Here is a 27,950-nt window from a genome sequence, read left to right on the forward strand (position 1 = left end):
GAGTGAAGTAAGTCAGAAAGAGAGAGACAAATACCATATGCTAACACATATATATGGAATTTAAGAAAAAAAAAATGTCATGAAGAACCTAGGGGTAAAACAGGAATAAAGACACAGACCTACCAGAGAATGGACTTGAGGATATGGGGAGGGGGAAGGGTAAGCTGTGACAAAGCGAGAGAGTGGCATGGACATATATACACTACCAAACGTAAGGTAGATAGCTAGTGGGAAGCAGCCGCATAGCACAGGGAGATCAGCTCGGTGCTCTGTGACTGCCTGGAGGGGTGGGATAGGGAGGGTGGGAGGGAGGGAGACGCAAGAGGGAAGAGATATGGGAACATATGTATATATATAACTGATTCATTTTGTTGTGAAGCAGAAACTAACACACCATTGTAAAGCAATTATACTCCAATAAAGATGTTAAAAAAATAAATTAAAAAAAAGAATGGTGGACACCATATGCTGGTCAGGCACACTCCTACTCATCCTACAAGTCTCAACTCGAAGTTTCCTCTCTGCTGAGACTTTCCCTGGCTTCCCCAGGCAGAGTACATAGATGCCAGCCGTAAACACATGAAAGCATGGAAAGTTCAGAGTACTCTCCAGAGCTGGGTTAACCAGCACATGGAATGTGAGGGAAGAGGAGGGGGAATGAGATTAAACAAGCAGGTCTGCGCCAGGGAATAAGGAACCTTGTGTGCCAAGTATGAGTCAAACTTAGAAAGATTGGTCTGGTGACACGTGGAGGATAGGCCAGAGGATGTAAGATTAGAAAGACAGAAGCTAATCAAGAAGATGTTATAGGCAATGACAAACTGAACTTGCCTCCCAGCAGGAGGGATGGAGAAGAGTCATGATAAGAGAGATATTTAGGGGGTTGTCAAGACTTACTGATTTGATGCCAAGATTGAACAGATGAAGTCACAAATGACACCCTCATTTCCGGTTTTTACAATTAAATGACTATTTAGGAAGATAAGAGAATACAGGAAGGAAAGGGGGTTCAGCAGGGAGAAATCATGGGTTCAGTTTGCAGGATGCATTTGGTGCTAATGGTTTACCCATGTAAAAATGTCTAGCACATGCCTGAATACATGGTTTTGGAGCTCAAGAAAGAAGGATGAGATCAGACTGTATAGTCAGCTGAAATAAAGAAGACCAATAATAGGTCCCTGGGTAACAATAAAGTCTAAGGAACATGCAAAGTTAGAGAACTTTGAAAGGAAGGTCAGAAATGGCCAGAGGAGGAAGCAGAGAGTCAGGAGTGTAAGAAGAAAGCAGAGAAAGATAGAACTTCAAGGATGGAGAAGTCATCAGGGTCAAATGCTGCTACAGATGATAAGGTGGGGCTTCCCTGGTGGCGCAGTGGTTAAGAATCTGCCTGCCAGTGCCGGGGACATAGGTTCAAGCCCTGGTCTGGGAAGATCCCACATACCGTGAAGCAACTAAGCCCGTGCGCCACAGCTACTGAGCCTGCACTCTAGAGCCCGCAAGCCACAACTACTGAGCCCATGAGCCACAACTACTGAGCCCACGTGCCACAGCTACTGAAGCCCATACACCTAGAGCCCGTGCTCCACAACGAGAGAAGCCACCGCAATGAGAAGCCTGTGCACCGCAACACAGAGTAGCCCCTGCTCGCTGCAACTAGAGAAAGCCCGCTTGCAGCAATGAAGACCCAGCACAGCCAAAAATTTAAAAATAATAAAAAAAAATTTTTTAAATAAAGTGACTGTTATAGTTTGTTGGACTTATAAATTGAAAATAATTTTTAAAAAAAGATGATAAGGTGATGAGTCCCCTTTGGACATAGCAACTAAGGAGTCCCTGTAACTTAACAGGAGCTTTTCAGTGAGGACAATGTGGTGCATGGCACATTGCTAAACCTTTACAGTGAACGGAGTTAAAAAAAGAAGATAAAACCTGTATTTTTAAAGAAAAACCCATAAAGCTCTCCTTTCATAGGCTTATAAACCTCATATGTATGATAAATCATCCACGGGAGCAAATTTTTCATCGCTGCCGAAAATTTATAACCTTAACAGACTTTCTTGAAAAATTGTGTACTTCAAAATGTTCTTCAAGAGTTAAGCAAGTATTACTGGAATAGATGTTTGCTCACTTAAATTACCTGATTTCTTCTATGTCCTAATTTACACAATGGGTATAATCTTGGTTTGTTCTAGCTCCCTAATCTGAAAGTGGGCATAATAACAGAGTACCTGATCTCCCCTTCTTGTCAGAGTGCTTCTACGCAAGGATCCATTGAGATCCTGAATATAAAAACTAAAAGCTCAGTATAAACTGGACAGTAATGTACAAATGTTGATTATTGTACGCAGGACCATCCTTAGGGAGGGCAAACCCAGGTTAGTCCATTAATTGGCAGGTTTGGAGGATGTGGAGGCATGGGACTGGAGCAGGGCATTACTGTCAGGGGCAACGCAGGGCTGCAAGAATCAGAAGCTCAGGCCAAACAGCCCACCAAGGAGAGATGCTCAGACTCTAAAGCAGAAAAGACGTGTGACGAGGCAAAAATAGACCTCTTTAGGCCAGGAATTCAGCAATTGAGCGCCACGGATCAAGTGAGGAATAAGCGTGTGTGTGTGTGTGTGTGTGTGTGTGTGTGTGTGTGTGTGTGTATGTGTGTGTGTGAGATGGGTTCTTTTCCACAGGGGTCACATGCTAAAACCAATCAGGTTTTATGGGCCAACAGGTTCTTGACTCTTGGAATGGTCAAGATGATCACCTTGGAACAAAATCAGGAACAGTCACAAAGTCCCAAGTCCCAAGTCCATGGAAAGGTCAATATAATACCAACAGCCCATACAGACCGCTGCTTGAGCATGGATTACTGACTTCTAATAGTAAGGAGATGATCATTAACCTTTAAGAAGCACTAGATTCATCCATCAGGAAAGTATCTGTTGCACATAATATGAAACTATGATGCAAAGGGCTTCAACAATAGGGACATTAATTATCTCAACAAGAAATCCAAATGTAGGGCATCTCCAAGATTGGTGCTTTCTATTGGTTCTTTCTATTCCATCATGCTCCGTTTGTTGGCATTCCCCTCAGGCTTTGACAAACATCGTATAAGAAGGTGGCTTCAAGGAGAAGCAGGACAATGTCTTTCTCATCCTGCATGTCCCATTTAATAGCTAAGAAATCCTTCCCTCGACATATATCCCCTCACAACACCTTGGCCAGAATTGCATAGCATGTTTATTGCTAAACCAGTCACTAGCAAGGGGAATGAGATTCCCATGATTAGTTCAGGTCAGTGTGGCACGAAGTATAGTCCCTTGGCCAGCAACACCGTGGCCTGGGACTTGTTAAAAATGCAATTTCTCAGGCCTGAATCACTGACTGGGGCTAGGGCCTCACAATCTGTTTTTTGTCCCAGTTTACTCTCCTTTTTATTTATGCATCATTCAAAAAAATATTTATTTTGTGCCTACTTTGTGCTAGGCACTATCAACACAATCATTATTAACATATCAGAGACAGTTTCTGCCCTCGCGGAGCTTACAACCAAAATAAAGAGACACCCACACATACCTCATCACAAATTCTTCATGATAAGCTGAGGTAAGCTACGAAGGAAAAGTACAGGGGTTTTCAAAGATCACAGGAACTTCAGACTAACTTGATATAGCCTGAAGGGTCTGGAAGAGTTTCCACAGGGAGAATGGTTCCCAGTGGGGGGCTAAAATTTTCTGTCCTAAATCCTATGAAACCAGGTTGTTAGAGAATCCTGGCTAAAATAGTCTAAGCAAAGGGAGCAGCATGGACAAAGCCCCTGAGAAGGGAAGAGATGTAACCAATTTGAAAAAAATGTAAGCAGCTCACTGTAGCTGAGGCACAGAGGTAGTGGAAAGAGGAAGCCAGACCACACAGGCCCTCCACAGCAGCAGACTTTTCCCGACCGGTAAGGCCAACTTTCAACACCCATCGGCGAGAACAGTCACATGGCAGTCAACACCTAAAGAATTAACAAGTGAATAATGACACAGTACACCATAAATCAGAAAAAAAAAAAAAAAAGGATGTAAATAAACTTATCCTGAATAAGGAATGCACTTTCAAGCTGTTCTAAAACTTTTAAGCATACAGTGTTACACCATGTACTTCAAACTAAGACAGGCTGGGCCCTGGGCCCTGGGCCCCTTTGCTGCAGCACTTGTACCTGGACACACGTTTCCTGGAGCAACAGAATACAAAGAAACTATAAGGGACTAAAAATAACTGTGTGCATGTGCAGTTGGGGCACATGATGGACGAGATACAAAAAGACCAAAAAAAAAAATCCCTTCTACTCCCTCAAAAGCTTTTTTTTTTTTTTTGCTTTAAGATAAAGAAAAGGCCATATTCCTATGATACTCTTTGTGAAAATTATCTCAATACGAGATCCAAAGATTTCCATTATTCAGTGTCCGTACTCGAAATCACCCACATGTACCAGGTACAATTTTCTGAACTTCACCACTGATGAGCCTATCCCAAAGTAGAATTCTTCAGCAATACAAAAGACACAGGCTAAAACAGTCCTCAGAATTATACTTTAAAATAAGTGTATTCAAAATATAAATATAACAACTCTCCAGACCATTATTTTTCCTAACAACTAAACTCTAAATTTGAAAAAAAAAATAAAGGAGTTTTTCAGACTAATGATGTGTGCAGCCCATTCTCATGACACATTTAAACTTCTCATTCTGCATGAGAAAGTTTTGTTTCTTCCCTTTGTCTTGCAGAATAATTTAGGTTCCCACCTTGGATATGATTCAACAAGTGGAGTAAGACCACAGATAACAGTGACAAAGAAACACAGGCAATGAAGAAAACTTCCAAAAACAAATATCCCCGAGTATCCAATATCATGCCAGCAATGATGGAAATGATGGCCAACCCAAGATTCTGAATGGACTGCATGAAGCCATATGCGGTTCCCAGTTGATGTTCAGGAACTACAAATGCCACCATTGGCCACAATGCACAGGCAAGCAACGAATAGTAGAGTCCCAGGAGACACACAGCAAGCCAAGTGTTCCACAGCATAAAGGTCAGCATCATGTGGGAAGCAAGCAGGGTCACCATTGCACACAGATGATGTTACTTCCCGTTTTATCCACCAGGAGCCCAAACACTATACTGCTAATATCACTCGCTGTCTGGGAGAAAAATCCAAATTTCTCTGTAAAGAAATCTTTGTGAAGTCCAATGAAAGGGAACACGGCAACATAATAGCAGACACAGGTGATAAATATAGCCACAGGGGTAAGGAGAAGTCCTTCACATCAGTCAACTTAATAACTTCACCTGTTTTGCTTTGTTCTTTATGAAGGATTCTTTCTGCTGTCTGATCCAAACAAGCAAGGGCCAAGGCACAGACTAGTGAAAGAATACATGTTATACCCCCAGTCATAAGTGTGACCCCAAGTGTTGTGTGACCAGCAGAACCCAAGGAAGCTTAAACCTTAGAATACAGCCATCTCATGAGGTTCACGTTTACTGTTCTTCCAATTCCAGCCATGCTAAGCTGGAGTCCAACTTACACCAAACACCAAGTTTAATTCTTTGCCTTTAAACCAACTCACAGCATACGTATTCTGGGCAACTGCTAAGGAGTCCCCACCCAGCCCAAACATAACCATCCAAACTCCATCAGCCAAAAAGCATTAAATATTCCACCCAGGGCAAAAACAAATAGCAACTAAAAATAATGGTGCCCCATCGTATTCCAAATGCTTGCTCTATCAAAAAGCCACCAAAGAGGGGCTTCCCTGGTGGGCGCAGTGGTTGAGAGTCCGCCTGCCGATGCAGGGGACACGGGTTCGTGCCCCGGGCCGGGAAGATCCCACATACCGCGGAGCGGCTGGGCCCGTGAGCCATGGCCGCTGAGCCTGCGCGTCCGGAACCTGTGCTCCGCAGCAGGAGAGGCCACAACACTGAGAGGCCCGCGTACCGCAAACAAACAAAAAAAAAAGCCACAAAAGAAACACAAAACTACATTGGGCCAAGAATACCAGGCATACCGCAGCATGAATTTCGTGGTATTCACCTGCATATCCTTGTAACCTGAGTCTGAGGTCGGCAGGATTATCATAGCCGAAGCCAAGGAAGAAAGCAACAGCACCAAAAGCCTGTGCGCCAGGAACTGGGGTCGCAGAGGTCCGGCGGGGCAGCGGGGCGACGGGGGCTCTTGTGCTGGCGTCGTCTGGGCCGCCTGGCAGCGCCCTCGCTTCCTCCCCGCCTCCCCCGGGCCGGCGGCGGGAGACCGAGAGATGACCGTGACCGCAACTTACCAGAGGAAGCCGCCGCCAGAGCCCCGCGAAAACTGTGCTCACGTGACCGCGGTCGTTCATGTGATGCCTCACAATCTTTTTAACAAGCCCTCCAGGTGATTCCAATGCAGGATAAATTTGAGAAGAACTTGTTTAGAGCAGAAAGGGTTTCACCTGAACTGCGGCTAAATCCACCCATTCCGAAGTGTTTGGATACCTGAAGAAACTCAGGATTTATTAATGAAGAAGGGGAAATAGTTTTGTAGCATTGGGAAGGATGTTCAAACTTTCAGAGGCTGAATAAGACCCTCCACATCCATAGACCAAGGTCCCCAAAGGCCTCTCACCTCCATAACTATGGAACCACCTCTATCTCTAAAATGACATTGTCTGACCTGTAAACTTCATGAAGGCAGGAATTGGTCTACTTGGCTCACCAGTCTACCCTTGTCCCTAAATGGAACTTTGCCTGGCATACAGTAGGCACTCAAACACTTTCTAAATTAATAGAAGAATCCTTCTACAAATATTCAAATATCCTATAATATTTTGGTGTCATGGAGGAGGGGGTGATTCTAGAAGCAGAAGAATCTGAAAATGCATATTGACTCTTGTCCACCATTTAGAGTTCTGTCCAGTATCTGAACCCTTCAGTTACTGAAGCTTTCTTGGAACTAGTTATCCAAAACTCACCTAATCTTCACCATATTCTTTCTCCTTCTATCCAGTAGGTATGATTAAGCCTCAAAATAATTCAGGTTGGAGAATCTGAAGATCTAAGTCTCTAGTTCAATTGCCTGTTACACAAGTTCAATTGCAGGTTACAACCCCGTTGTTTCAATCCTGCCTCTTATCACTTTCTGATAGTATAATTTGGGAAAGTTACTTTACTTCTTAAGCCTCAGTTTCCTTGTCATTATAATGAACTAGTGTCGGTACATATTCCGTGAAGTAATTGTGAGGCTTAAGATAATCTATGTACAGCACTCAGTATAGTATTTGGGGCACACAGTAAGACAAATGTGTGTCTAAAAACTCAAGAGCTGTGGGAAACTTTTATGAGAATACTTACACTAAGTAAGCCTTAGTAAACTTTCTTCAGAGTTACAGGACATCACATTGCTGCCGAGCAAATTATAGGGGGATTCTAGCAGTTGACTGTCCAATGGGTTTTTGAAGCCAAGCCACACCTGCCCTGTGCTGTGATGTGGTGGAAAGCCATCATGGGAGCCCTACCAGAGCACTGAATTTAGAGCCACAAGACCCGGCTCGGTCACAGATCAAGGCTTCCAACATTTCTGAGCCCCAGGTTTCTCCCCTCTGAAACTTGAAAATTAATGCCTGCTTGTCTGCCCGACCCACCAACCTCATGGGTTATCACTGAGGCCAGATGGCACAGGAGCAGGTGTGGAGGTGCTGCGACACACCTTCATACCACCAGGTCAAGCTTCAGTGCTTGTGCTCCCCCCCCAGAGTGCTCTCCCTGGAGCCCCATCAACCTCACTGCAGCTTCGGGTCTCTGCTTACTTGGCTTCTCGTTTGCTGGCACAGTTGACAACTCCCTTCTTCTCCAACCCCCTCTCTCTCGGCTGCTGTGCCACCACCCTCGCCCCCATCCTCTGCCCAGGCTCCTCTGCCCATTCTCCCTCTAGAACTCTCCAAGCCCCTTGGAACACTCTCCAAGGCTGCCTTCTTGCCGTACTTTCTCTGTAGGCAATCACATCTACTCCGCCTTCCAATGCTATCCGTCAACAATTCCAAATGATTGCTAAGATTCAGTAAGCTATCCTTTACTATTGCTGAGAAACGTTCCATGGTATGGATTTGCCACAGTCTGTTTTGCCTTTCACCCACTGAAGGGCATCTGGATTGTTTCCAGTTTGGAAAGGGTGCAATTTCTGGGTCATATTTGCATGTTTAGTTTTTTTAAGAAACTATCAAGCTGTTTTCCAGAGCAGCTGGACCATTTCACATTCCCACCAGCAACGTGTAAGTGATTCAGTTTCTCCACAGCCTCAATAGCATTTGGTGTCATCATTATTTTCTATTTTAGTCATTCTGATAAGTTCATGTTGATATCTCACTGTGGTTCGCATTTGCATTTCACTAATGGTTAATGATGCTGAACATCTTTTCATGTGGTTATTTGTCATCTGTGTCTCCAATTTAGTGAAACAACTGTTCAAGTCTTTTGCCCATTTCATAATTGATTCTTTTTCACTATAGAATTTTGAGAGTCCTTTATATATTTTAGGTATATATGGTTTGCAAATATTTTCTCCTAGTCTGTAGTTTGTCTTTACATCCTCTTAACAGAGTGTTTTTCAGAGCCAAAGTTTTTCTCCGTTTTGATGAAGCCCAACTTAGTTATTTTTCCTTTTATGGATCTTCGTTTTAGCCATGTCTATGAACTCTTCACTTAGCCCTAGGTCCCAAAGACATTCTATATTTTCTTCTAAAAGTTTTATATTTTTACATTTAAAATCCATGGTCTAATTATTAATTATACTGTGTGATGTTTACGTCAAGATTCACTTTGCACCTTTGGCACAAAGGGACTGTCCAGAATAAGGGTAGAAGGATCTCCCAGGAGGATGACATGTGCGAGGCATGGGGGATAAACAGTCCAGATGGAACTGTGTGGCTAAAGAGACAGCCACGTTGAAGACGGCCACCATGACACCTTCTGCTGCTGCCCCATCTGACAATGTGCTCCAGCAAAACAAGCAACTCCACCAAGAAAGAAGGAGACTCAAGGCATCCCCAGGAGGAGACTGTGCAAAGACCGAGAGAGGTCAGTCCCTATGGAAGGAGAAGGAAGTGTCCAGGAGGGATTTTTTTTTTTTTTTTGGCGGTACGCGGGCCTCTCACCGTTGTGGCCTCTCCCGTTGCGGAGCACAGGCTCTGGACGCGCAGGCTCAGCGGCCATGGCTTACGGGCCCAGCTGCTCCAGGGCATGTGGGATCTTCCCAGACCGGGGCACGAACCCGTGCCCCCTGCATCGGCAGGTGGACTCTCAACCACTGCGCCAGCAGGGATGCCCAGGAGGGATATTTTTAGGAAAAACAAAATGGAACACATATATACTGATATGATAGCACTTGTAGAAAAGTGCACCAAGAAGCCATTGGAAAGCGTAGAAAGAATTAGAAACAGGACTAAAAACAAGCAGATTGAAAGGGTTGAGGTGGGGGGAGGGTGGGCAGGGAGAGGCCATTATTAATTTTAGGAAAAGACAAAAAGTAGGAAAGCAAATATAATGTTCTGTACACTATAATGCTTAGCCTGAACAATATTTACAAAGGCACAATAATATCAACATGGAATTGTCAATTCAACAAAGGCTGTAATATGACCACTGTACTGGGATAGGAGAGAAAGGAAGCAGAAGGCATGGTGGTATAAGAGAACAAAAGGCTCAAATACCATAATAAGAAATTAATAGAGGTTAAATATCGATAAATCAAAAGAGAGCATAATACACAAATTAATTAGAAATATAGAGATGTGCACATGTCGGAAACAAAAAGCCAAAATTGTTGAAGGTGGTTGGGGAAGAGAACTAAGGGAAGGAATGAGATAAGAAACCCCTGTGATATGCTATAATCGCCTTAATAACATTTGACTTTGGAACTCTGTGTGCATAGATTACTTAAATAAAATAAAAACTAATTTTTTAAAATAATTAATCATGCCGTGTCTACATAGCAGAGACATGATGCTCCTGTTCTTTCCCTCCTTTGGGTCTGATTCAGTGATGTGGATTACATATTAAGATTCCAGGAGCTAAAGGGGCAACACATATTAAACATATTCCTTGGCTCGTGCCTCAGCCGCATTGTGGTAGTGACCTTACTTCTAAGGATTCTGCCTTACGATTTGTTAATCCTTTTCTGGTAACATTGCTTTCAAGCTTAACTGAGCACACTTCCTCCTTCAATGACAGGTAATGCAATTTCGGTGCCGAAAGGATGAAGAGCGTTCTTGAATCACATACAGAAAACTTCTGCTTGATTTGATTTAATCATTAAGTATGTTCCTGAAAAAAAAGTTAGATTCAGAGCAAATTGTTGTATATTAAATACTCTCCAGTAAATTTTAACCTGATGTTCTTGGGGGGGGGGGGAAGCAATGGGCCCTAACCAACAGTAATGACAGTGAACTTTAAGATTCTCTACCCATTATTTTCCAAAAGCACTTGGAAGTGATTGATCTGTGGAGTCTGTTTACATGATTTTCCTACACAGCCAATGAAAGAAATCAGTCAAGGAGAAACTAACATTTACTGAGTGCCTATTGCGTGTCAGGCACTGTGCTGGGGACTTTAATAAATGTATTGTCTGCTTTAATCTTGGCAACGATCCAGAGAAGTAGATAGTATTATCCCCACTTTACATTTAAGGAAACCGGAGCCTAAAGATATTAAGTAATTTTCTCAAAGCCACACAGCTCGTAATTCAAACCAACCATCAAGTCTTTTCACAAGAAATGTATATAATTACAATTCCCAGTGTTAATTTGAGCTTTGAGTGCTCTGTGATTCCATAGGGCTTTAATATTTAAGCAACCACATATGATTTAGCATTATTCTAAGTGGGAAACTTAGAAGACGATGACCTAATTCGAATCTTTTAAGTATGACTACCTCTTTTGATGTAATAGCCTGGATACCAACAACTATTTATTGATCTAATGATTAACTAAAAGGCAATATGAGATTCAAATATCAATATTAAAAGAACATTGTACTAGGGAAAGAGTAACTCAAACCGAATCAAAATAACTGCACCTCTTCTGGTCCTGTGACTTGGAGCAACTTGCTTCAAATTTCTAGGATAAAACTGTAGAACTTGTAATATCTCTCTCTCAGGGTTGCTCTACCATTAAAACAGTAAGAACACTTTCCACTTTTGGATAAGCACATAGTAAAGTGAAAGCCCAGAGTAAGAATTTAAAATTTGCCATTATTATAAAAGTTTTATAGCTGCAGCTGAAGTAGTTTCCCCCAGTAGGTAAGTGAAATGACATCAAGTAGATGAAACTGAATGTTCACTGGAGTGTACAATGGGAGATTTACCTGTGTTGGCACCGAACAGAAAGCTGAGTGCCAAAACATTGGTGCACCTCCCCTGACGGCCTTTGACTTAGGAAAGCAGCTATTTCTTATGGATTTCTAACTATGTTTTGACACTGGCCTTGATGCAAATGATGAAACCAAAAGATTCCCTTCCTGCATCATGTTACCCTTCCATCAGATATCCACCTCCTCCCTGTGCACATGTGACGTAATGAGCTGACACATCGACAAACCATAAAGAGAAAATATAACCTGGCGAACGGAGCATAACCGAATCAACCCTTTGAAAATGGAAATGAACAACTGCAGATAGCAAGTCACCCTTTACAGGATCTAGTTTACCCTGGGCCTGACCTGGAACCAGGTGACCAGCCAGAGAACATTACCTTGTGTGGTAACACATGACTTTTATTTACATCAGTGATTTTCTAATAAACAATAAAGTAGAATTATCTTTGTTTCCTGAGAGAGTCAAGATGTGCTGTGGAGCCCTGTTCTGAAATGTCATGTCCTCTAGATCATTCATTTATTCCCCAAGTACAATATTTAATAAAATCTCATCAGCCATCCTCTGGTATTACTTTATTCTTCCCCATCCGCATTTACCACCTAACCACATCTCCTTCAAAGGGTATTGCAACATGATAGTGCTCTTACAATTTTAAGAAAAAAGCAAACATTTATCAGATAATTTGGTCCACCTACTGTACTCACTTCTCAGAATTAAAGAAAATCAGGCTATTATTACCTGTAATGACAGATTGAAATTTTATTTCATTGCCACTTTTAGTACATTTCTTTTTACAAGTTGGTCATATTTTAACCAAGAAAGCACACATTTCTGCATTGGATGGTCGTGCATTCAACAATAGTAAGAACTGTTATTGTCAGGCAGATGCCAGGTCCTAAAGACTCATTAGTGACCTGTCCGAGTGCTCACGGAGAGACACAGCACAGAGAGGAGTTAGTCCCTGGACTCTGAAGCCAGTTTTCCTGGGGTCAAATGCTGGCTCTAATACTTACTGGCTGTGTCACCTTGGGCAAGTAACTTAAGTTCTTAGTGTCTCAGTTACCTCATCTATAATAATAATAGTACCTATTTCACAGGGCTTTCAGGAAGATTAAATGACTTAATATTTATAAAGCAATTAGAAATGTACCCAGTACACAGAAAGTGTTCTGTTAATGATCATTAAATAAAATGGAACTCATTTTCTAGTGAGGGAGTCAGACAATAAATAAATAAGAAAATTATAATCTAGTCGCAGGGACAAACATCAAGCAAACAATTGACAATAAAATTAAAACACACCCACTCCTGTCAGTGGCAGCTAGGTTATTTGGCTGAATTCTCTTGCTGGAAAAAATTGGGCACGAAAACAACTTCAGTTTTCATAGCCCTCTGGAGCATAAGGGACAGAATTATAAGTGAGTGTAGGGCTCATCCAAAAAAGAGCAATTAATAGAAGATTTTTCCCTTGATAAGTGTCAGACCCCAAAGGGCCATACCCTCAGGCTCCAGGCAGCCCAGAAGTAAACTATACCCATCCCCCCAACAGGTCTTCATGGACAATTAAGTTAATTTGGAGCAGAAAAGATGGGGAGGCCGGTAGGGAGGGAATGGACTTGTCCCTGGAGTGTGACTATAGGCTAATGGTCCTGTGGATCTCTTGTTTTTGGTTATCCCAAATCCTCAAGCCATGAACTGATTGTAAAGTGGTCCTGCCTGGTAGTGTCCCTAAACTCTTGAAAATCCTTTCTAGAAAAAGTGACTTTTGTCTTAGGTCTTAAATTTTCTTACAAATAATTTTTTAAGGAAAATGAGGAACATACAATGATATCCAAGAATACTAAAGGAACCAGATCCACAAAAGGAGGAGGTGTGGGAAGTTACAAAGAGTCAGCTGGTGTCGACTGAATTTTGGAGGGAGGTGGAACTGTACAAACCAGCCTTGCTTAGGTCAAGTGTGAAACTGACATGATTAGTCATATTTTGTGACTGTAATTTTGTTTGTTTTTGTTTTTTCTTTTTTTGCGGTACGCGGGCCTCTCACTGTTGTGGCCTCTCCCGTTGCGGAGCACCGGCTCCGGACACACAGGCTCAGCGGCCATGGCTCACGGGCCCAGCCGCTCTGCAGCATGTGGGATCTTCCCGGACCGGGGCAAGAACCCGTGTCCCCTGAATCGTCAGGCGGACTCTCAACCACTGCGCCACCAGGGAAGCCCGTGACTATAGTTTTTATACTTCTAGGTATGCATTCATGTTAACCTGACAGGGCACAGGATGAGATGATGTGAACAGTGGAGTCCAAATTCAGGCACAGGTGCAACACCCTCTCTTTAAAAGTTTACAGACTAGGGACTTGCCTGGTGGTGCAGTGGTTAAGAATTTGCCTGCCAGTACAGCGGACACAGGTTCTAGCCCTGGTCCAAGAAGATCCCACATGCCCCAGAGCATCTAAGCCCGTGCCTCACAGCTACTGAAGCTCACACGCCTAGAGCCCGTGCTCTGCAGCAGGAGAAGCCACCACAATGAGAAGCTTGCGCACCACAATGAAGAGTAACCACCGCTCGCCAGCAACTAGAGAAAGCCCACGCAAAACAACGAAGACCCAAGGCAACCAAAAATAAATAAATAAATAAATTTATTTTTAAAAGTTTACAGACTACATCCAACAACACTGATGTGCATACACAGAAAGGAGAAAATAAATATTAAACTACAAGTACATGGGTGACTATAAAGGAAAAGGCCATAGGAGAGACAAATCTAATTTTCAAAGAATGGAAGAGTCCATAAAAGAAAGGGATGATGGAAGGGAGGGAAGGGGGATAGGGAAGGGGTAGGATGAATGGAGTAAATGTGAAAATGTGGGCCATAGTTATCCTTGGGTGAAGAGAATATCAATCACCTTTATTTTCTTCATTTTGATTAGCTGTATTTTTTTAACATCTTTATTGGAGTATAATTGCTTTACAGTGGTGTGTTTCTGCTTTATAACAAAGTGAATCAGCTATACATATACATATATCCCCATATCTCCTCCCTCTTGCGTCTCCCTCCCACCCTCCCTATCCCACCCCTCTAGGTGGTCACAAAGCACTGAGCCGAACTCCCTGTGCTATGCAGCTGCTTCCCACTAGCTATCTGTTTTACATTAGGTAGTGTATATATCTCCATGCCACTCCTTCACTTCGTCCCAGCTTACCCTTCCCCCTCCCCGTGTCCTCAAGTCCATTCTCTGCGTCTGTGTCTTTATTCCTGTCCTGCTCCTAGGTTTTTCAGAACTTTTTTCTTTTTTTTTTTTTAGATTCCATATATATATGTGTTAGCATATGGTATTTGTTTTTCTCTTTCTTACTTCAGTCTGTATGACAGACTCTAGGTCCATCCACCTCACTACAAATAACTCAACTTCGTTTCTTTTTATGGCTGAGTAATACTCCATTGTATATATGTGCCACATCTTCTTTATCCATTCATATGTTGATGGACACTTAGGTTGCTTCCATGTCCTGTCTATTGTAAATAGAGCTGCAATGAACACTGTTGTACATGACACTTTTTGAATTATGGTTTTCTCAGGGTATATGCCCGGTAGTGGGATTGCTGGATTGTATGGTAGTTCTATTTTTACTTTTTTAAGGAACCTCCATACTGTTCTCCATAGTGGCTGTATCAATTTACATTCCCACCGGTAGTGCAAGAGGGTTCCCTTTTCTCCACACCCTCTCCAGCGTTTATTGTTTGTAGACTTTTTGATGATGGCCATTCTGACTGGTGTGAGGTGATACCTCACTGTAGTTTTGATTTGCATTTCTCTAATTATTAGTGATGTTAAGCATCCTTTCATGTGTTTGTTGGCAATCTGTATATCTTCTTTGGAGAAATGTCTATTTAGGTCTTCTGCCCATTTTTGGATTGGGTTGTTTGTTTTTATGATATTGAGCTGCATGAGCTGCTTGTAAATTTTGGAGATTAACCCCTTGTCAGTTGCTTCATTTGCAGATATTTTCTCCCATTCTGAGGGTTGTCTTTTTGTCTTGTTTATGTTTTCCTTTGTTGTGCAAAACCTTTTAAGTTTCATTGGGTCCCATTTGTTTATTTTTGGTTTTATTTACATTTCTCTAGGAGGTGGGTCAAAAAGGATCTTGCTGTGATTTATGTCATAGAGTGTTCTGCCTATCTTTTCCGATTAGCTGTATTTCTTAACTTTTCTCATCATGTGTTTTCCTTTGCCCTGTTCCCACCATAAATGCTTTAAAGGAAGAGAATCAATTTCTCCGCCTCTGATACAATGCCAGGTTTGCTAGGATTGCAAATGCCAAGTTGAACTTCTAAAGTTCCTCTTTTAATTTCTAGTATGCAAATCCTGCTCTCTAGAAAGTCATTATCTATTGTCTTTTAGTGTAATCATTTATTGCACTTAAAGGGTCACCTGAGAAAGAAACAATTTAATTTTTTTTTTTTTTTTTTTTTGCGGTACGCGGGCCTCTCACTCTTGTGGCCTCTCCCGTTGTGGAGCACAGGCTCCGGACGCACAGGCTCAGCGGCCATGGCTCACGGGCCCAGCTGCTCTTCAGCATGTGGGATCTTCCCGGACCAGGGCACGAACCCATGTCCCCTGCATCAGCAGGCGGACTCTCAACCACTGCGCCACCAGGGAAGCCCCAACAATTTAATTTTTTAAAAAAAGAAGAGAAGAAAGAAACTGTCCTTTCTCAAACCATCAACACATTTTTGAAAAGTAAAAAATGACAAGAAAAAAATATTATAAAGAAATGTACGCAATGCCCAATCTAAGCATATTTAAATTCTGTAACATTGAAAGTCACCTACTATTCACTGGGTAGATAAATCAACTTTTAAATGCATCTATACTGTATTCATAGCTTACCAACACAGAGGTTTAGGACAGTCCATGTTCTCCTTATAGAAGCAAACAGCAGGATTCCTAGATCAGTAGTTACAGAACACAACTATATTTGTTTAACACTAACTCTCTTTGTTGTTTTTTGGTTTGGGGTGGGTTTTTTTTTTATTTTTTTATTTTTTGGTACGCGGGCCTCTCACTGTTGTGGCCTCTCCCGTTGCAGAGCACAGGCTCCAGATGCGCAGGCTCAGCGGCCATGGCTCACGGGCCCAGCCACTCTGTGGCATGTGGGATCTTCCCGGACCGGGGCACGAACCCGTGTCCCCTGCATCAGCAGGCGGACCCCCAACCACTGCACCACCAGGGAAGCCCTGGGGTGGGTTTTTTTTTCATGGGATTGGTTATGAAAATTTTTATAGATTTAAACAGTTCTAGATTCAATAAATGGAGGAAAATAAGTCAATTGTTTTGATTTAAAATTCTATCTTTAAAAGTCAAACTACCATGAGATCTCAGATAATCCGATGCTCCTTGCCACCGTATGTACACATGTACACATACCTTTATCCACTCATTCCCTTAACTCCAAGCCTCTTTTTTTTTTTTTTTTTTTGGCCTTGCCATGTGGCATCTTAGCTCCCTGGCCAGGGATTGAACGCGTGCCCCCTACATTGAGAGTGTGGCGTCTTAACCATTGGACCTCCAGGGAAGTTCCAACTCCAAGCCTTTTCAGTGAAGTACCTTCTTTTGCAGATGCATTCGCCACCTCTAAAAACTTCCCCATCACTTAAACATTTCACTAAGCCCTTCTTCCAGGAAGAACTTTTCATATTGGTCAGGGAAAAAATGTGACAACACTACCTTTTTGCCTTTTGAACAATATATGTTTTTTCTATAACTCTGCTAGACTGCACCAAGAAGGAATGTTTGGGGCTGCAAGTAACAGAAAACTGTATTTAAAGCTGCGCTTAAATCATAGGAATCCACCTTATCTCACCGAACTAGTAGTCAAGAGATATGTCATCCCAGGGTTCTTCCAGGGGCTCACCAGTATCATGAAGGACCCAAACACTTGTCACACTCCCATGCCATCATCCTTAGTGTGCTGGGTTTTATTTCCATGTCTGTTGCCTCACTGTTGCACAATGGCTGCCGCACATCCTCACACTGTACTTAAACATAAGAATCAAGGGTATTGCAAAAGATGTTCTTCTTTCAGAAGGCTCTGTCCTGTATTTTTTTTTCAAATTTATTTAGTTATATTTATTTTTGGCTGTGTTGCGTCCTCGTTTCTGTGCGAGGGCTTTCTCTAGTTGCGGCAGGTGGGGGCCACTCTTCATTGCGGTGTGCGGGCCTCTCACTATCGCAGCCTCTCTTGTTGCCGAGAATAGGCTCCAGACGCACAGGCTCAGTAGTTGTGGCTCACGGGCCCAGTTGCTCCGTGGCACGTGGGACCTTCCCAGACCAGGGCTCCAACCCGTGTCCCCTGCATTGGCAGGCAGATTCTCAACCACTGCGCCACCAGGCAAGCCCTCTGTCCTGTATTTAGGAAGAAACATTTCAGAAGTCTTCCTTATAGCCCCATAAGTCAGAACTAGATCACATGCATGCTCCTAGTTACAAGGAAGACTGTAAAAGCATCTGTTTTAAGCCTCTAGTTAAACTCAGGCTCCTCTTTTGTATGAACTGAATGAAAGCGTGTCCTGTTGATTTTACCTCCTAACTCTCTTTTGCATACATCTAATTCTTCTCACCTCCCCCACTGCCAGCACCCTCCCACCAGCCATCAAAATATCCCACCTGAACTACCCCAACAGTTCCAAACTGGTTTTCCTGTAGCCCCACCTTGTCCACTCTACCATCCACTCTTTACAGTTTCCGTGATATTTTAAATGCAAATCTTACCATGTCACTTCCTCTATAATGGATTATGTTCAAAACTCCTACCAGGTCCTGAAGGGTCTGGTCGCGCCCACCTTTCTAACTTTGTCTCCTGCAGTGCTTCAGCTCACTTTGTACTCAGATCACACTGACCACCTCTTTGCTCCTTAAAAATCCTAAGCTCCTTCACAGCTCATGGCTTTTGCACGTGCTATTCCCTCTGTCTGGAGGGACACCCATTCTCCACCTCCCTAGTCCCTTCTGCTTCATTTCTCCTTAGTTTTCATGTCTCCATTTAAATGTTTTTACTGCATGCAACGGTTATTTATAAGGTGTTATCAAGTCAATGAAATACAGAAATATTCAAAGTTGTTAAATACAAACGGGAGGGATGGAAGAGAATGAATTTTTTAATTTCAGCAGTTAGCTGATGTTCATCTATTTAGAAAATGCTGGCCCTTTGTTAAATCATGCTAGATGAGAAGCCATTTGCAGGACTCATTTTCTTTTCCTAAATGTCTTCCTTCTTTCACCCATTTGATCAAAAAACAACGTTTGGAACCCAGCTCCACCACTTTCTAGCGGTGAGGGTTCTTCAGACAGGACTTTCCTCCTTGGCACTATGACGATGTATCCCGTCCTCCTCTCATGGTTGGTGGCCTGTCTTTGTTCAGTTCTGGTGCTACGATTGCAAGTTTCCTCTCTAAAACGAATCCCAAGAAATATATGGAAATGTATCACTTTCAAATACACGCTGCTGTGCATATCATTTAAAAATCCAAGAATGCTAAACTAAGTTAAGGATATAAAATATTCATATTTTACCATATTTCATACATTGAAATACTCTATAAAAATTTCTTCCTATGAATTCCATATTGTAAGTTATGCAATAGGTAGGCATCATGTCTTTCACTACTTCACCACTTTAGAAAATCCTCAGAACAAAGATGCTGGGATGTCAGTTGCTCCATACGCAGTCCTTCAGAGGAGTTACACACGAGCTCAGTGAACATCAAAATAGTTCTTTGAAAAATAAAAGCATCCTAGAAGATGCAGCCGGTTGCACCTCTGCCTTATTAGTGAAAATGCCCTATGTCAAAACCTTTCTGTCCAGGTAATAAAAAGCACCCATATGTTCCTGGGAACAAAAGCCTCCTGAAACTTGACGCCATCCGCGGGTTCACTTGACTTCCAGCTCAGGGCTGGATCTGTACTCCTCAGGCGCGGTGGCTGTCCACGGACTTCTAGACCTGAGGGAAGGAAATTCACATCCTCACTGAGTCACGCTAAGAGACCGACACTGACTGGCAGGCTGCGGTATAAGGTGCCGGTTAAGACCGCGGGAGCCGGAGTCAGGTCTCCAGGGTACAAATCCGGCTCTGCCACACTCACCAGCCGTGCAACCTTGGGCAACCCTTTAGCCTTTCAGAGCTAAGTTATCCTCAAGTGAGGATAACAATAGTTCTTACCTCCTAGGGTTGCTGTGAGGAGGAGTAAATAAGTTAATCCACAGAAAGCGCTTGGAAGAGCGCCTGGCTGGCACATAACGAACTTGTTAATATTACAGCCTTTCAACTCAGGGCGCCTGCAACTCTGCAACACTGTGCCTGGGTATGGAACGGCTCCTGTAAGTTACAGAACTTGAGATTCTGGGAGCTGAGTGGCCACGGTTGGGGACGCGGAGAGGAAAGGAAAAAAAGAAATTGGGGTAGGGGCAGAGGGAGAGAGAGCTGCGACGTATATCCGCCGGAGCCCACCTGCAGCCTCGGTCTCCCGGTCTCCGGTCTCCTCTACCGTTTCTTCTTCAGGAGTCCGACTCGCGAGAGGCGCACGCAGCCTTTCTCCAATCAGACATCCCAAGGCTGGCGCCACGTAGGCGACCTGGTCCAATCTCGTCCCTGGAAGGCGGGAACGCGAACTTCCTACCTGCACCTGTGGCAGCAGTGGCCGCCTCCTGGGTTATTATTTTTTTCTTCCCGCTGCCCCGGGGCTCTGGTTTCTAGAATCACTTGGCGAATAACCAGCAGGTGAGCAGATGTCTTTCCCCGCGCGGAGGACCGACGCGGTAGGGAGCTTCAATGCATCAGAGTGAGCCCCTGAGATCCCATCTCCCTGCGGCTCCCGGGCGGCGCTATCAGGGAAAGGGAGAATGAAAGGCTACTAGGCGGGAGAGACTGCCTGGCCATTCACCTGGGGCATTGAGCCTGGCACTCACTCGCAGGGGCGGCCTCCGGTCGGAGCCAACAGTACTTCGAGCTCCGGGCTACTGCCGCCGCTGCGCCAGGAAGCTGGAGGAGCCAGGGGAGACCAGCAACAGCAATCGGCTTAGCTGGACTGCGGCGATTTCGGCTAGCACACCTTCCAGAAAGAAACCTGACCTCTCCAAGACCGCGCAGAGGGACGCCGCGCCCCGACTTCCAGATTAACCCAAGCGCACCCCCTCCCGACTCTGCGCGGGAAGAGAGGCGCGGAGCCGCGGGGTCCTGGGAAGCCTGAGCAGGTGAGCGATCAGGGTGATTCTCCGTCCGCCAAGACAGAGCCCATTCCGGGGTGTCACGCTGGGGCGCTCCCTCAGCGCCCGAGGAGAAGTTACTAGCTGCAGGCGTTCTGCGTAATTTGCAATCTTTCCCATGAGCAATTTGTGCAAAACCCTTCCGTGCATACAACGTTGATTGTGGAGAAGAAAGCGTAGGGTAGAAGACTGAAAGTAGCATCAGGAACACCCACCACTATCACCAGCACCACCACCACCAGTGAATAAGTTGGGGGTGCTTTTCCGATCTATAAAGCGGAGGGGGAATAGATGTTTGCAAACCCAACTGCAAACTGTGCCTGAGGGTGTGGGTGCCTTCTGTAAGGAAAGAACTTTTGGCCATTTTTTCTTCTATTGTTTTCAAGTCGAGTGTGCCCTCGGGGCGTTCTGGGGAGGAGCTGGTGCCAAGGTCTCCTTGCTCAGGGGAGGCCGCTGCGGCCGCCGGCGTAGGCCCTCCGGCTGTCTCCCCCCGGTTGGGGAAGGAGAACCTCCAAACCACAGACACCGCCGAATTTTCGCTCTCCAGAGCGGGCGAATCCCAGCAGCGCCGGGCGCGTGGGATGGGAAGGAGCCCAGCGGAAACCTGGAAATGAGCCGCGGCGCCAGCGAATCCTGCTCGTTCGTGGAGTTAGTGCCCAGCACAGAAAATGAGCAGAGGAGCCTCGCTTCCGATATTCGCACCTTAAGTGCTAACAAACAGCCTTTTCGCTCCGCAGTGCTATTTTAAAAGCTGGGAAGAGGCAAATTGGAGTTCTTGGTTGTGCGCTCTCTCCTTTGGAGGAGGGAATTGCGCAAGGAAAAGAACAGAAGCCTTTAATTTGTAACTTAAAATCCCATGAGTTGAGTTGCCTAGTACAAACAGACGCGGTGCATATTTTAATACAGAACTAAGGGAAGGGGACTTGGGCTCATCTCAACCGCAGGCAGCGGGTGGCTTCAAAGAGACGCAAGATTGGTCTCTGGGGAATAAAAGGAAGCGTTAGGATGGCGGTTTTCAAGGCAAGTTAGGTCTAGACATGCTTCTCTGAAGGTCATCAGGCATAAGTTTTGTCGAAAGCAGAATTTAAAAGAAACAAACACCATGAGCTTGTCCCTCGCTCTTACTGGCCTGTAAATCCGCCCCCCACGCCCCGCCCCGCCCCGCCCCCGAAGAATCACATCAAAAAGGATCCCGGGACAGAAGTCCAGGGAACAAAAACCTTTGAGGGAAATTTCGGAACTGTTTGACAGGGATCTAATGTTCATGGCTCACCTATAGCGGGGGCGCGCTTGCTTCCGGGCGCCCTCCTCGCAGGTGCCCTTCTGGACCCGGTGGGTCACCTTTGGGCTTCGTCCACAAACGGGCGGAGTGACAGGACAGGCCATTTTCCCTCTGGGGCCTGGTTAATCCAGAAGCCCCGGCACCCACCCCTGGGTGGCCCTCGCGCGCGGACCACTGCGCTATCCTGGAAGCCAGACTAAGGCTGAGGCCAGGGAGTGCCAAGACTCAGTCTCGAGACCAGAGGGTGGCGCCCCGGAAGCCCTTGGTCCGCCTGCGCCCTGGCGGGGGGCGGGGGGGGGGGCGCGGCGGTGCCCTCTGCGGCCCGCGCGGCTGCGGACCCTCGGACCCCAGCCGCCCCGGTGCCAGACGGAGCCAAGGGGAGGAAGTGGGATTGAGGGGCACGTGACTTCGACAAACCCAGTAACGAAGTTTTGTTTTCCTCCCCAGCACAAGCCTCTGCTTCGGCGGCTCCCAGCCCGCAGCCCGCTTGCGAGAAGCCGGGGCAGGGCCGAGGTGGACGAGAGAGGCGCCGCTGCCGCTGAGGCCCTTCCCCGCTCGCCGCGCCCCCCGCCACTTGGCCCGCTGGCCATGGCCGACGGCGGCGGCACAGGCAGCTCGGGCTCCTGGTGGAGTTCGTTAAAGAACAGCAGGAAGAAAAGCAAGGACGCCGCGGGGGGTGCGAAGCCTCCCACCCAGCCTGACCCCGGGGAACCCGCGGCGCCTGCCCCGCCTGGCCCCGACTGGACTAGCAGTTCCCGGGAGAATCAGCATCCCAATCTCCTCGGGGGCGCCGGCGAGCCCCACAAGCCAGACAAGTTGGGCGGGGAGAAATCGGGCAACAGCCGCCGAAATTTGAAGATCTCGCGCTCGGGCCGCTTTAAGGAGAAGAGGAAAGTGCGCGCCACTCTGCTCCCCGAGGGAGTCAGGTCCTCGGAGGAGGCGAGCTTCTCTGGTGACCCGCACGAGGACAAGCAGTAGCCCAAGCGCTCCGGGACTCTCTTCGCACCACACCTCCCCAACCCCCAGGTCTAAACCCGAGAATTCTGCCCCGCCCCTGTTCTTGGAGTCTCATCCCACCAAATTCAGAATATTCGCACAAGGCCTCCAGAGTTTATTTTCCTAGAAATTGACGTGACAAAACAACGTGTTCCGTGTATCACGACTCAAGGATGCATTAAATATTTATTCGTGGTAAGAGAAGATACCGCAGAGGAAGTTGGCACAATTTTTTTCAAAAAACTTCAGTGGCCTCGTTTGCGTCGCCCGTGGGAGTGAGAAGGGTACTTTTGTAAGAGACCTTAGCTCAGCTGGAATTGCGCAGCCCTCCACTGAGAACGGCACGCTCTGATTCCGAACTTGCTATTGGAAAGCAAATCACAGTGCTATCTTTAATGCCTGAGAAATGCACTTTAGGAGTACTTTTGTAGACACACCTTAAGTGAAGGGATGGAAGAGAGCAGGAAGCATTCTTAAGTAGAAGCATTTTAATTAAGGCAGGATTGCTTTTAATGTTGAACTGCAAAACTGTACTTGCCTGTTGTAGCGTGGACTATTAAAACTGTTGCACTGTAAGACTTAAGGTGACTTTTGTATTTTTTTTTCCATTGCAAGACTGAAGCTCATCATACTTAAAAGCAGGCATGCAAAATCCAGGGTGACAGAGTTAATCATTTGCCACATAACCTGACAGTTCCTCTTGAAAAGCTGCAGGGAGGAGACCATGTCTACAAACTACCAACACCCAGATAGGAAACAGCTAGCTGGATATCCCTATTTACAAACCAAGTTCGAGGAAGAGAGGGAGAGGTACCAATTAATTATTCCTAAGTTTTCTTTTTTACTTCAGTGCATCTTCATAGAGTAAGTCACAATGCTAATAATAATTCTTTCTGTATTCATTATTAACCTGATTCAGAATTGTCTAAAAATACTTATTCAAATAGGTGGACTGAACTCTCAGTTTGTGCAAAGCTGGCTTTTTTCCCACCCTCTTTGCTTCAAAAGCTAATTTCCTTAGTCTGAAGTAAGAATTTATCTAGGTGCAAGGCCTTAAAGATCTACCAACCTGTAGATTTTTAACAAAAATCTACCTGTTTGCTTTTGTTATGAACTTCAAGTAAAAGAGTAAATCAGTACTGAAATCACTTGCTTTCAGCAAATTACAAGAGAGTTATTGTAGTTGTTAAGATCCCTGGGACCTCTTCCCACCACAATTCAGTTCATTTATAACCATTTAGAAATGCATAGCGGGGAAATTATAATGATCAAAGTGTGTGTGTGTGTGTGTGTATATATATACACACACACATTGTACATATATATAATAGATATATATTATATTAATATATTAATAACATATATAGTTATAAAGCAGAAACTAACACACCACTGTAAAGCAATTATACTCCAATAAAGATGTTAAAGAAAATAACATATGTAATATATATAATATATATAAATATATAAAATTCTGATTTCACTGAGTTGGGATTAAATCAGTGCATTCCTCCCACTGCATAATTAGGACTGCTTTAAAACTATGTAATTACAAACCTCAACTGCCGATTGTGCATTGCACTCATATATATATATATAATATATATATAATTTATATATGTGATGTCTACATTATATATATATATAATTATTATATATATTATATATATATAATGTGGATAATGACAGGCCAGAACTTGATTGGAGCTCCTGAATTTGTTATATATAGTTTTTGGTTTCTCTTAAATTAGTAATTTATAACAAAGTAATTTATAACAAAGCATGTTGACTGTCCAAAGAGATTTAACAAAGAGACTTGATGAAAATGGCTAAAGTGGATTTAAATTAGTGAATCAAGCTTGGATACCAGCAAAATCATAGAGTTTACCATTTGATACATGCACTTCCACATACTAAAGGCTTACTCCAAAGGAAATTGTTTACATGGGGATTATGAACACCTTAGTTTCTTAAAAAAGAGTTTGTGAGGGTTTTTTTTTTTTTTTAATCATGAAAAGTTTTTTTTTGCTTTGTATTCAGAATTGGGAAATACGTGACTGAAGTCTCATCAGGGTGAGCTTTCTGGATGAGGAAGACTTCACGTCAATTTTAAGTGGGTCTACCTACCATCTCTAGACTCTGATGAAGAAGAGGGAGTTGGGATCTTGGACTCAGAAGAGGTTCGTGCTAAGGGAGGGGACTGTGGGCTGACCAGCAGTGGGAGTGAATAGAGCAGACGCTGTCAAATCAGGCTTTGGAACACCTTCATACTATTTTAATTTCTGTAGAAGGTAATCAAAATTAGAGTAGATAACTACCCAAAATACTTCTCCCCTCCCAGGAAGACCAAGAGATTAGATCTGTACCCATTTATAAAAGTAAGCCAGCCATTGCATACTTTTAAAATCTTATACTAACCCTTTCATCCAGTTTTATTGTTTTAAAGAACTTTTTTTTCTTAAAAATTCCTTTAGATGCACAAAACATTGGCATTTTCCTGGGTTGTGTGTCTAGTTTTGGATCCCATCCAAGTCTATAATTGCTGCAGATAATCAATAGCAGACATATAGCAGTGGAACTTATTAACATGACATCTTTCCCCACTGCTCTGAAAGAATTTAAAACCGTGCTAATGGCAGTTATGACAATGAATGCAATGCACAATTGGCAGTTGAGGTTTGTAATTACATAGTTTTAAAGCAGTCCTAATTATGCAGTGGGAGGAATGCACTGACTTAATCCCAACTCAGTGAAATCAGAAACCAAGAAAAATTGGTGGGATAAAAGGATCATGAGTAAGATGAGATAATTTGACAAAGTGTCTTGCTGGGATTTATGTGCTCTGCAGATGATTAATTACATTCCCATAACATATATACAGATTTTGAAAATGTTTAAACCTCTAGATATTTTATAGTAAATAAAAGGAAAATGTTGAATTAAATTTGGAGTTAATTAGGTTGGAGACTTTTGTTTTCTTAAAATCCCTTACAAATGAAATTTCACTCACAAATTTGGAAACGATTAAAGAAATTCTTATGCCATGCTCCCAAATAATGTGAAAAAGGGACAAAAGTCTAGCAGTGTGTTTGCTCAATATTTTCATACCCATGATAATTATATGCACAGGGTGGTTTTTACCTCAGGGACTGTCCTTGCAGTCGGTGGCTGAGCAGTAACTCATATTACAGGTCACCTGAACGTCCCTTTGTGTTCGTGCTTCTGTTGTTCATCCCATTCTGATTTGCATTTCAAGAGCAGAGACTCTATTTTGTATACAGTTAGGACATTCTGCTTCATATAACACTGGGAAATATTTTTCTCTGCTTTGAAATGTAATGCAAACTCAGAACACTGATCTTGCCGAGTCCTTAGAAGGGAACTATAAACCTAATGAACGGTAGCATGGGCTGAAGCTCTGTCAGAAATAGTTCTTCTCATGGGATACACAGAAGAAAATCTGGGTGTCTTGAAATAAATAATAATAAAAGTGGGCACCTTTCAAATAAAAGGTGAACTGGAAAGGAATAAGGGGGAAAATAGGGCACTAATATCCAGTGATCACAAGGCACCTTTTATGAGAAAAAGAGATAGAGAATATTATTTTTCCTTAGTTGAGGAGTATCAGCCAGACTAGAAACAAACACTAAAAAAAAGCTAGCATGATAGAGATGTAGGGGTAACTGATCTTTAAAAACTCTTATTTTATTTGCAGAGCATCTTATGATAATTACCCAGAAATGTAAGAGATCCTTTCTTGGGATAAGCATGAGTTTATCTCCATGGCAAGTAGAGGGTGGGACCAGAGATATTTTATACCCTTGGGTGTCAACATAACCAGTACCTTAGGCTAGAAACAAGTGTGCAGCCCAGGGTACACTGTCACTGACAAGCTGGCTGTCCCATCAGAGCTTTGTTCTTCTCGCCTGTTTCCTGTACCCTCGGCCCCATTCTCACCTCGCCTCTGAGCGATTACATGTGTGTAATGTATATGTAAAGGCTGAGAGACGTGGAAGAGGGGCCGCCCGGAGGGAGGCACAGGGCCCTTCCCCAGCCTCCTGCAGGCACAGTGTATTAACAACCACTTTGTCAAAAGATGGCCCCGTACATCTGGAACATGGGATGAATAGCATTCGTGGCGAGAGAAGATTATCATTAAGGATATAAATTGTAAGGAAACCGCACAGGTCTTGCCTGGCAGAGGACAATTGACCACAGTATAGAAGTGGTAGTAGCTAAAGATCACGATATATAAGACTGACAGAGGATATCATTGATCCTTCCAGGTATTCAAAACAAGGAATTCAGCCCTTCTTCCAAACCAAATTGTGCTGCGGATGACAAAGCGATGGATGCGTAACTGTCATGTCAGAGTTGTTGACATAACCTTGTGCAATAAAAAGATGGAGTATCTTCATCTCTGACATGTGTAACAAGACTGTTAACCCACGAGACAAAACTTTCCGGCCCTTAAACTAGAAACGTTCATGTTGAAGAAGATGAAGGTTCCTACCCCTGAAAGGAGTTGCTGACTCACCTGCCATTAAGTGGGGAATACGGGACCCATCCAGGACCTCCCTGTGCTTTTTCTGAAGGGATATTCCTTGAGTTACAAGTACCCTAGATTATTAATCTTTTTCTCGTGCCAGTCAACATGCATATCCTACAAAGATGGCAGCAAAGAGCTCCTGCAAAGTTTTCCAAGACACCCGGTCATAATTCTCTCTCTCCCTTGCTCTTAGATGAGTCTTAGATGATCCGGGTGTTGGTTTGCTCTTCTGTAAAATGATGGGATGGAGTCTATATTCCCACTTTAAAACTCTCTCTTAGGAATTTGCTATTTTGAACAACGGGCTGTGAAGAGTGCTCATTGTTTACTATAAAACACAAAGGCACCAACTGTCCAGTACTGATGGTCAGGTGGGAAGTTGGGAGGGAGGTAGAGAAGCATAAATTGCAATAAAGCTGCCACGTTATCCTATGGTGCTGTCACCACACTGTCATCTGGCCCAATAATCAGGGTAATTCT

General features: G+C 43.9%; 1 protein-coding gene, 1 long non-coding RNA gene and 1 pseudogene across 3 annotated transcripts in view; 1 reads left to right on the forward strand and 2 right to left on the reverse strand.

Annotated features, from left to right (window-relative positions):
- Window positions 1-27,950, reverse strand: part of LOC307191814 — an 89,227-nt gene that overhangs the window by 7,929 nt on the left and 53,348 nt on the right. The gene's annotated exons all lie outside the window — the stretch shown is intronic.
- LOC307191809 (lysosomal dipeptide transporter MFSD1-like) lies at window positions 4,615-6,094 on the reverse strand (annotated as a pseudogene). Its single transcript has 2 exons — window positions 6,004-6,094; window positions 4,615-5,795 (listed from the first exon to the last, which is right to left on the reverse strand). The product of its transcript is annotated as a lysosomal dipeptide transporter MFSD1-like (transcript).
- PRR15 (proline rich 15) lies at window positions 19,129-23,478 on the forward strand. The gene is made up of 2 exons (XM_079931006.1): window positions 19,129-20,631; window positions 22,373-23,478. Exon 2 carries the CDS (start codon window positions 22,514-22,516, stop codon window positions 22,901-22,903), a length of 390 nt encoding a protein of 129 aa, XP_079787132.1. The 5' UTR covers window positions 19,129-20,631; window positions 22,373-22,513; the 3' UTR covers window positions 22,904-23,478.

Source organism: Stenella coeruleoalba (genome assembly GCF_951394435.1).
Source record: "Stenella coeruleoalba genome assembly, chromosome: 9".
Classification (NCBI taxonomy): Eukaryota; Metazoa; Chordata; class Mammalia; order Artiodactyla; family Delphinidae; genus Stenella; species Stenella coeruleoalba.

Coding starts and splice junctions, on each gene's coding strand:
- PRR15 (XM_079931006.1), top strand. CDS start 22,514: ATGGCCGACGGCGGCGGCACAGGCAGCTCGGGCTCCTGGTGGAGTTCG.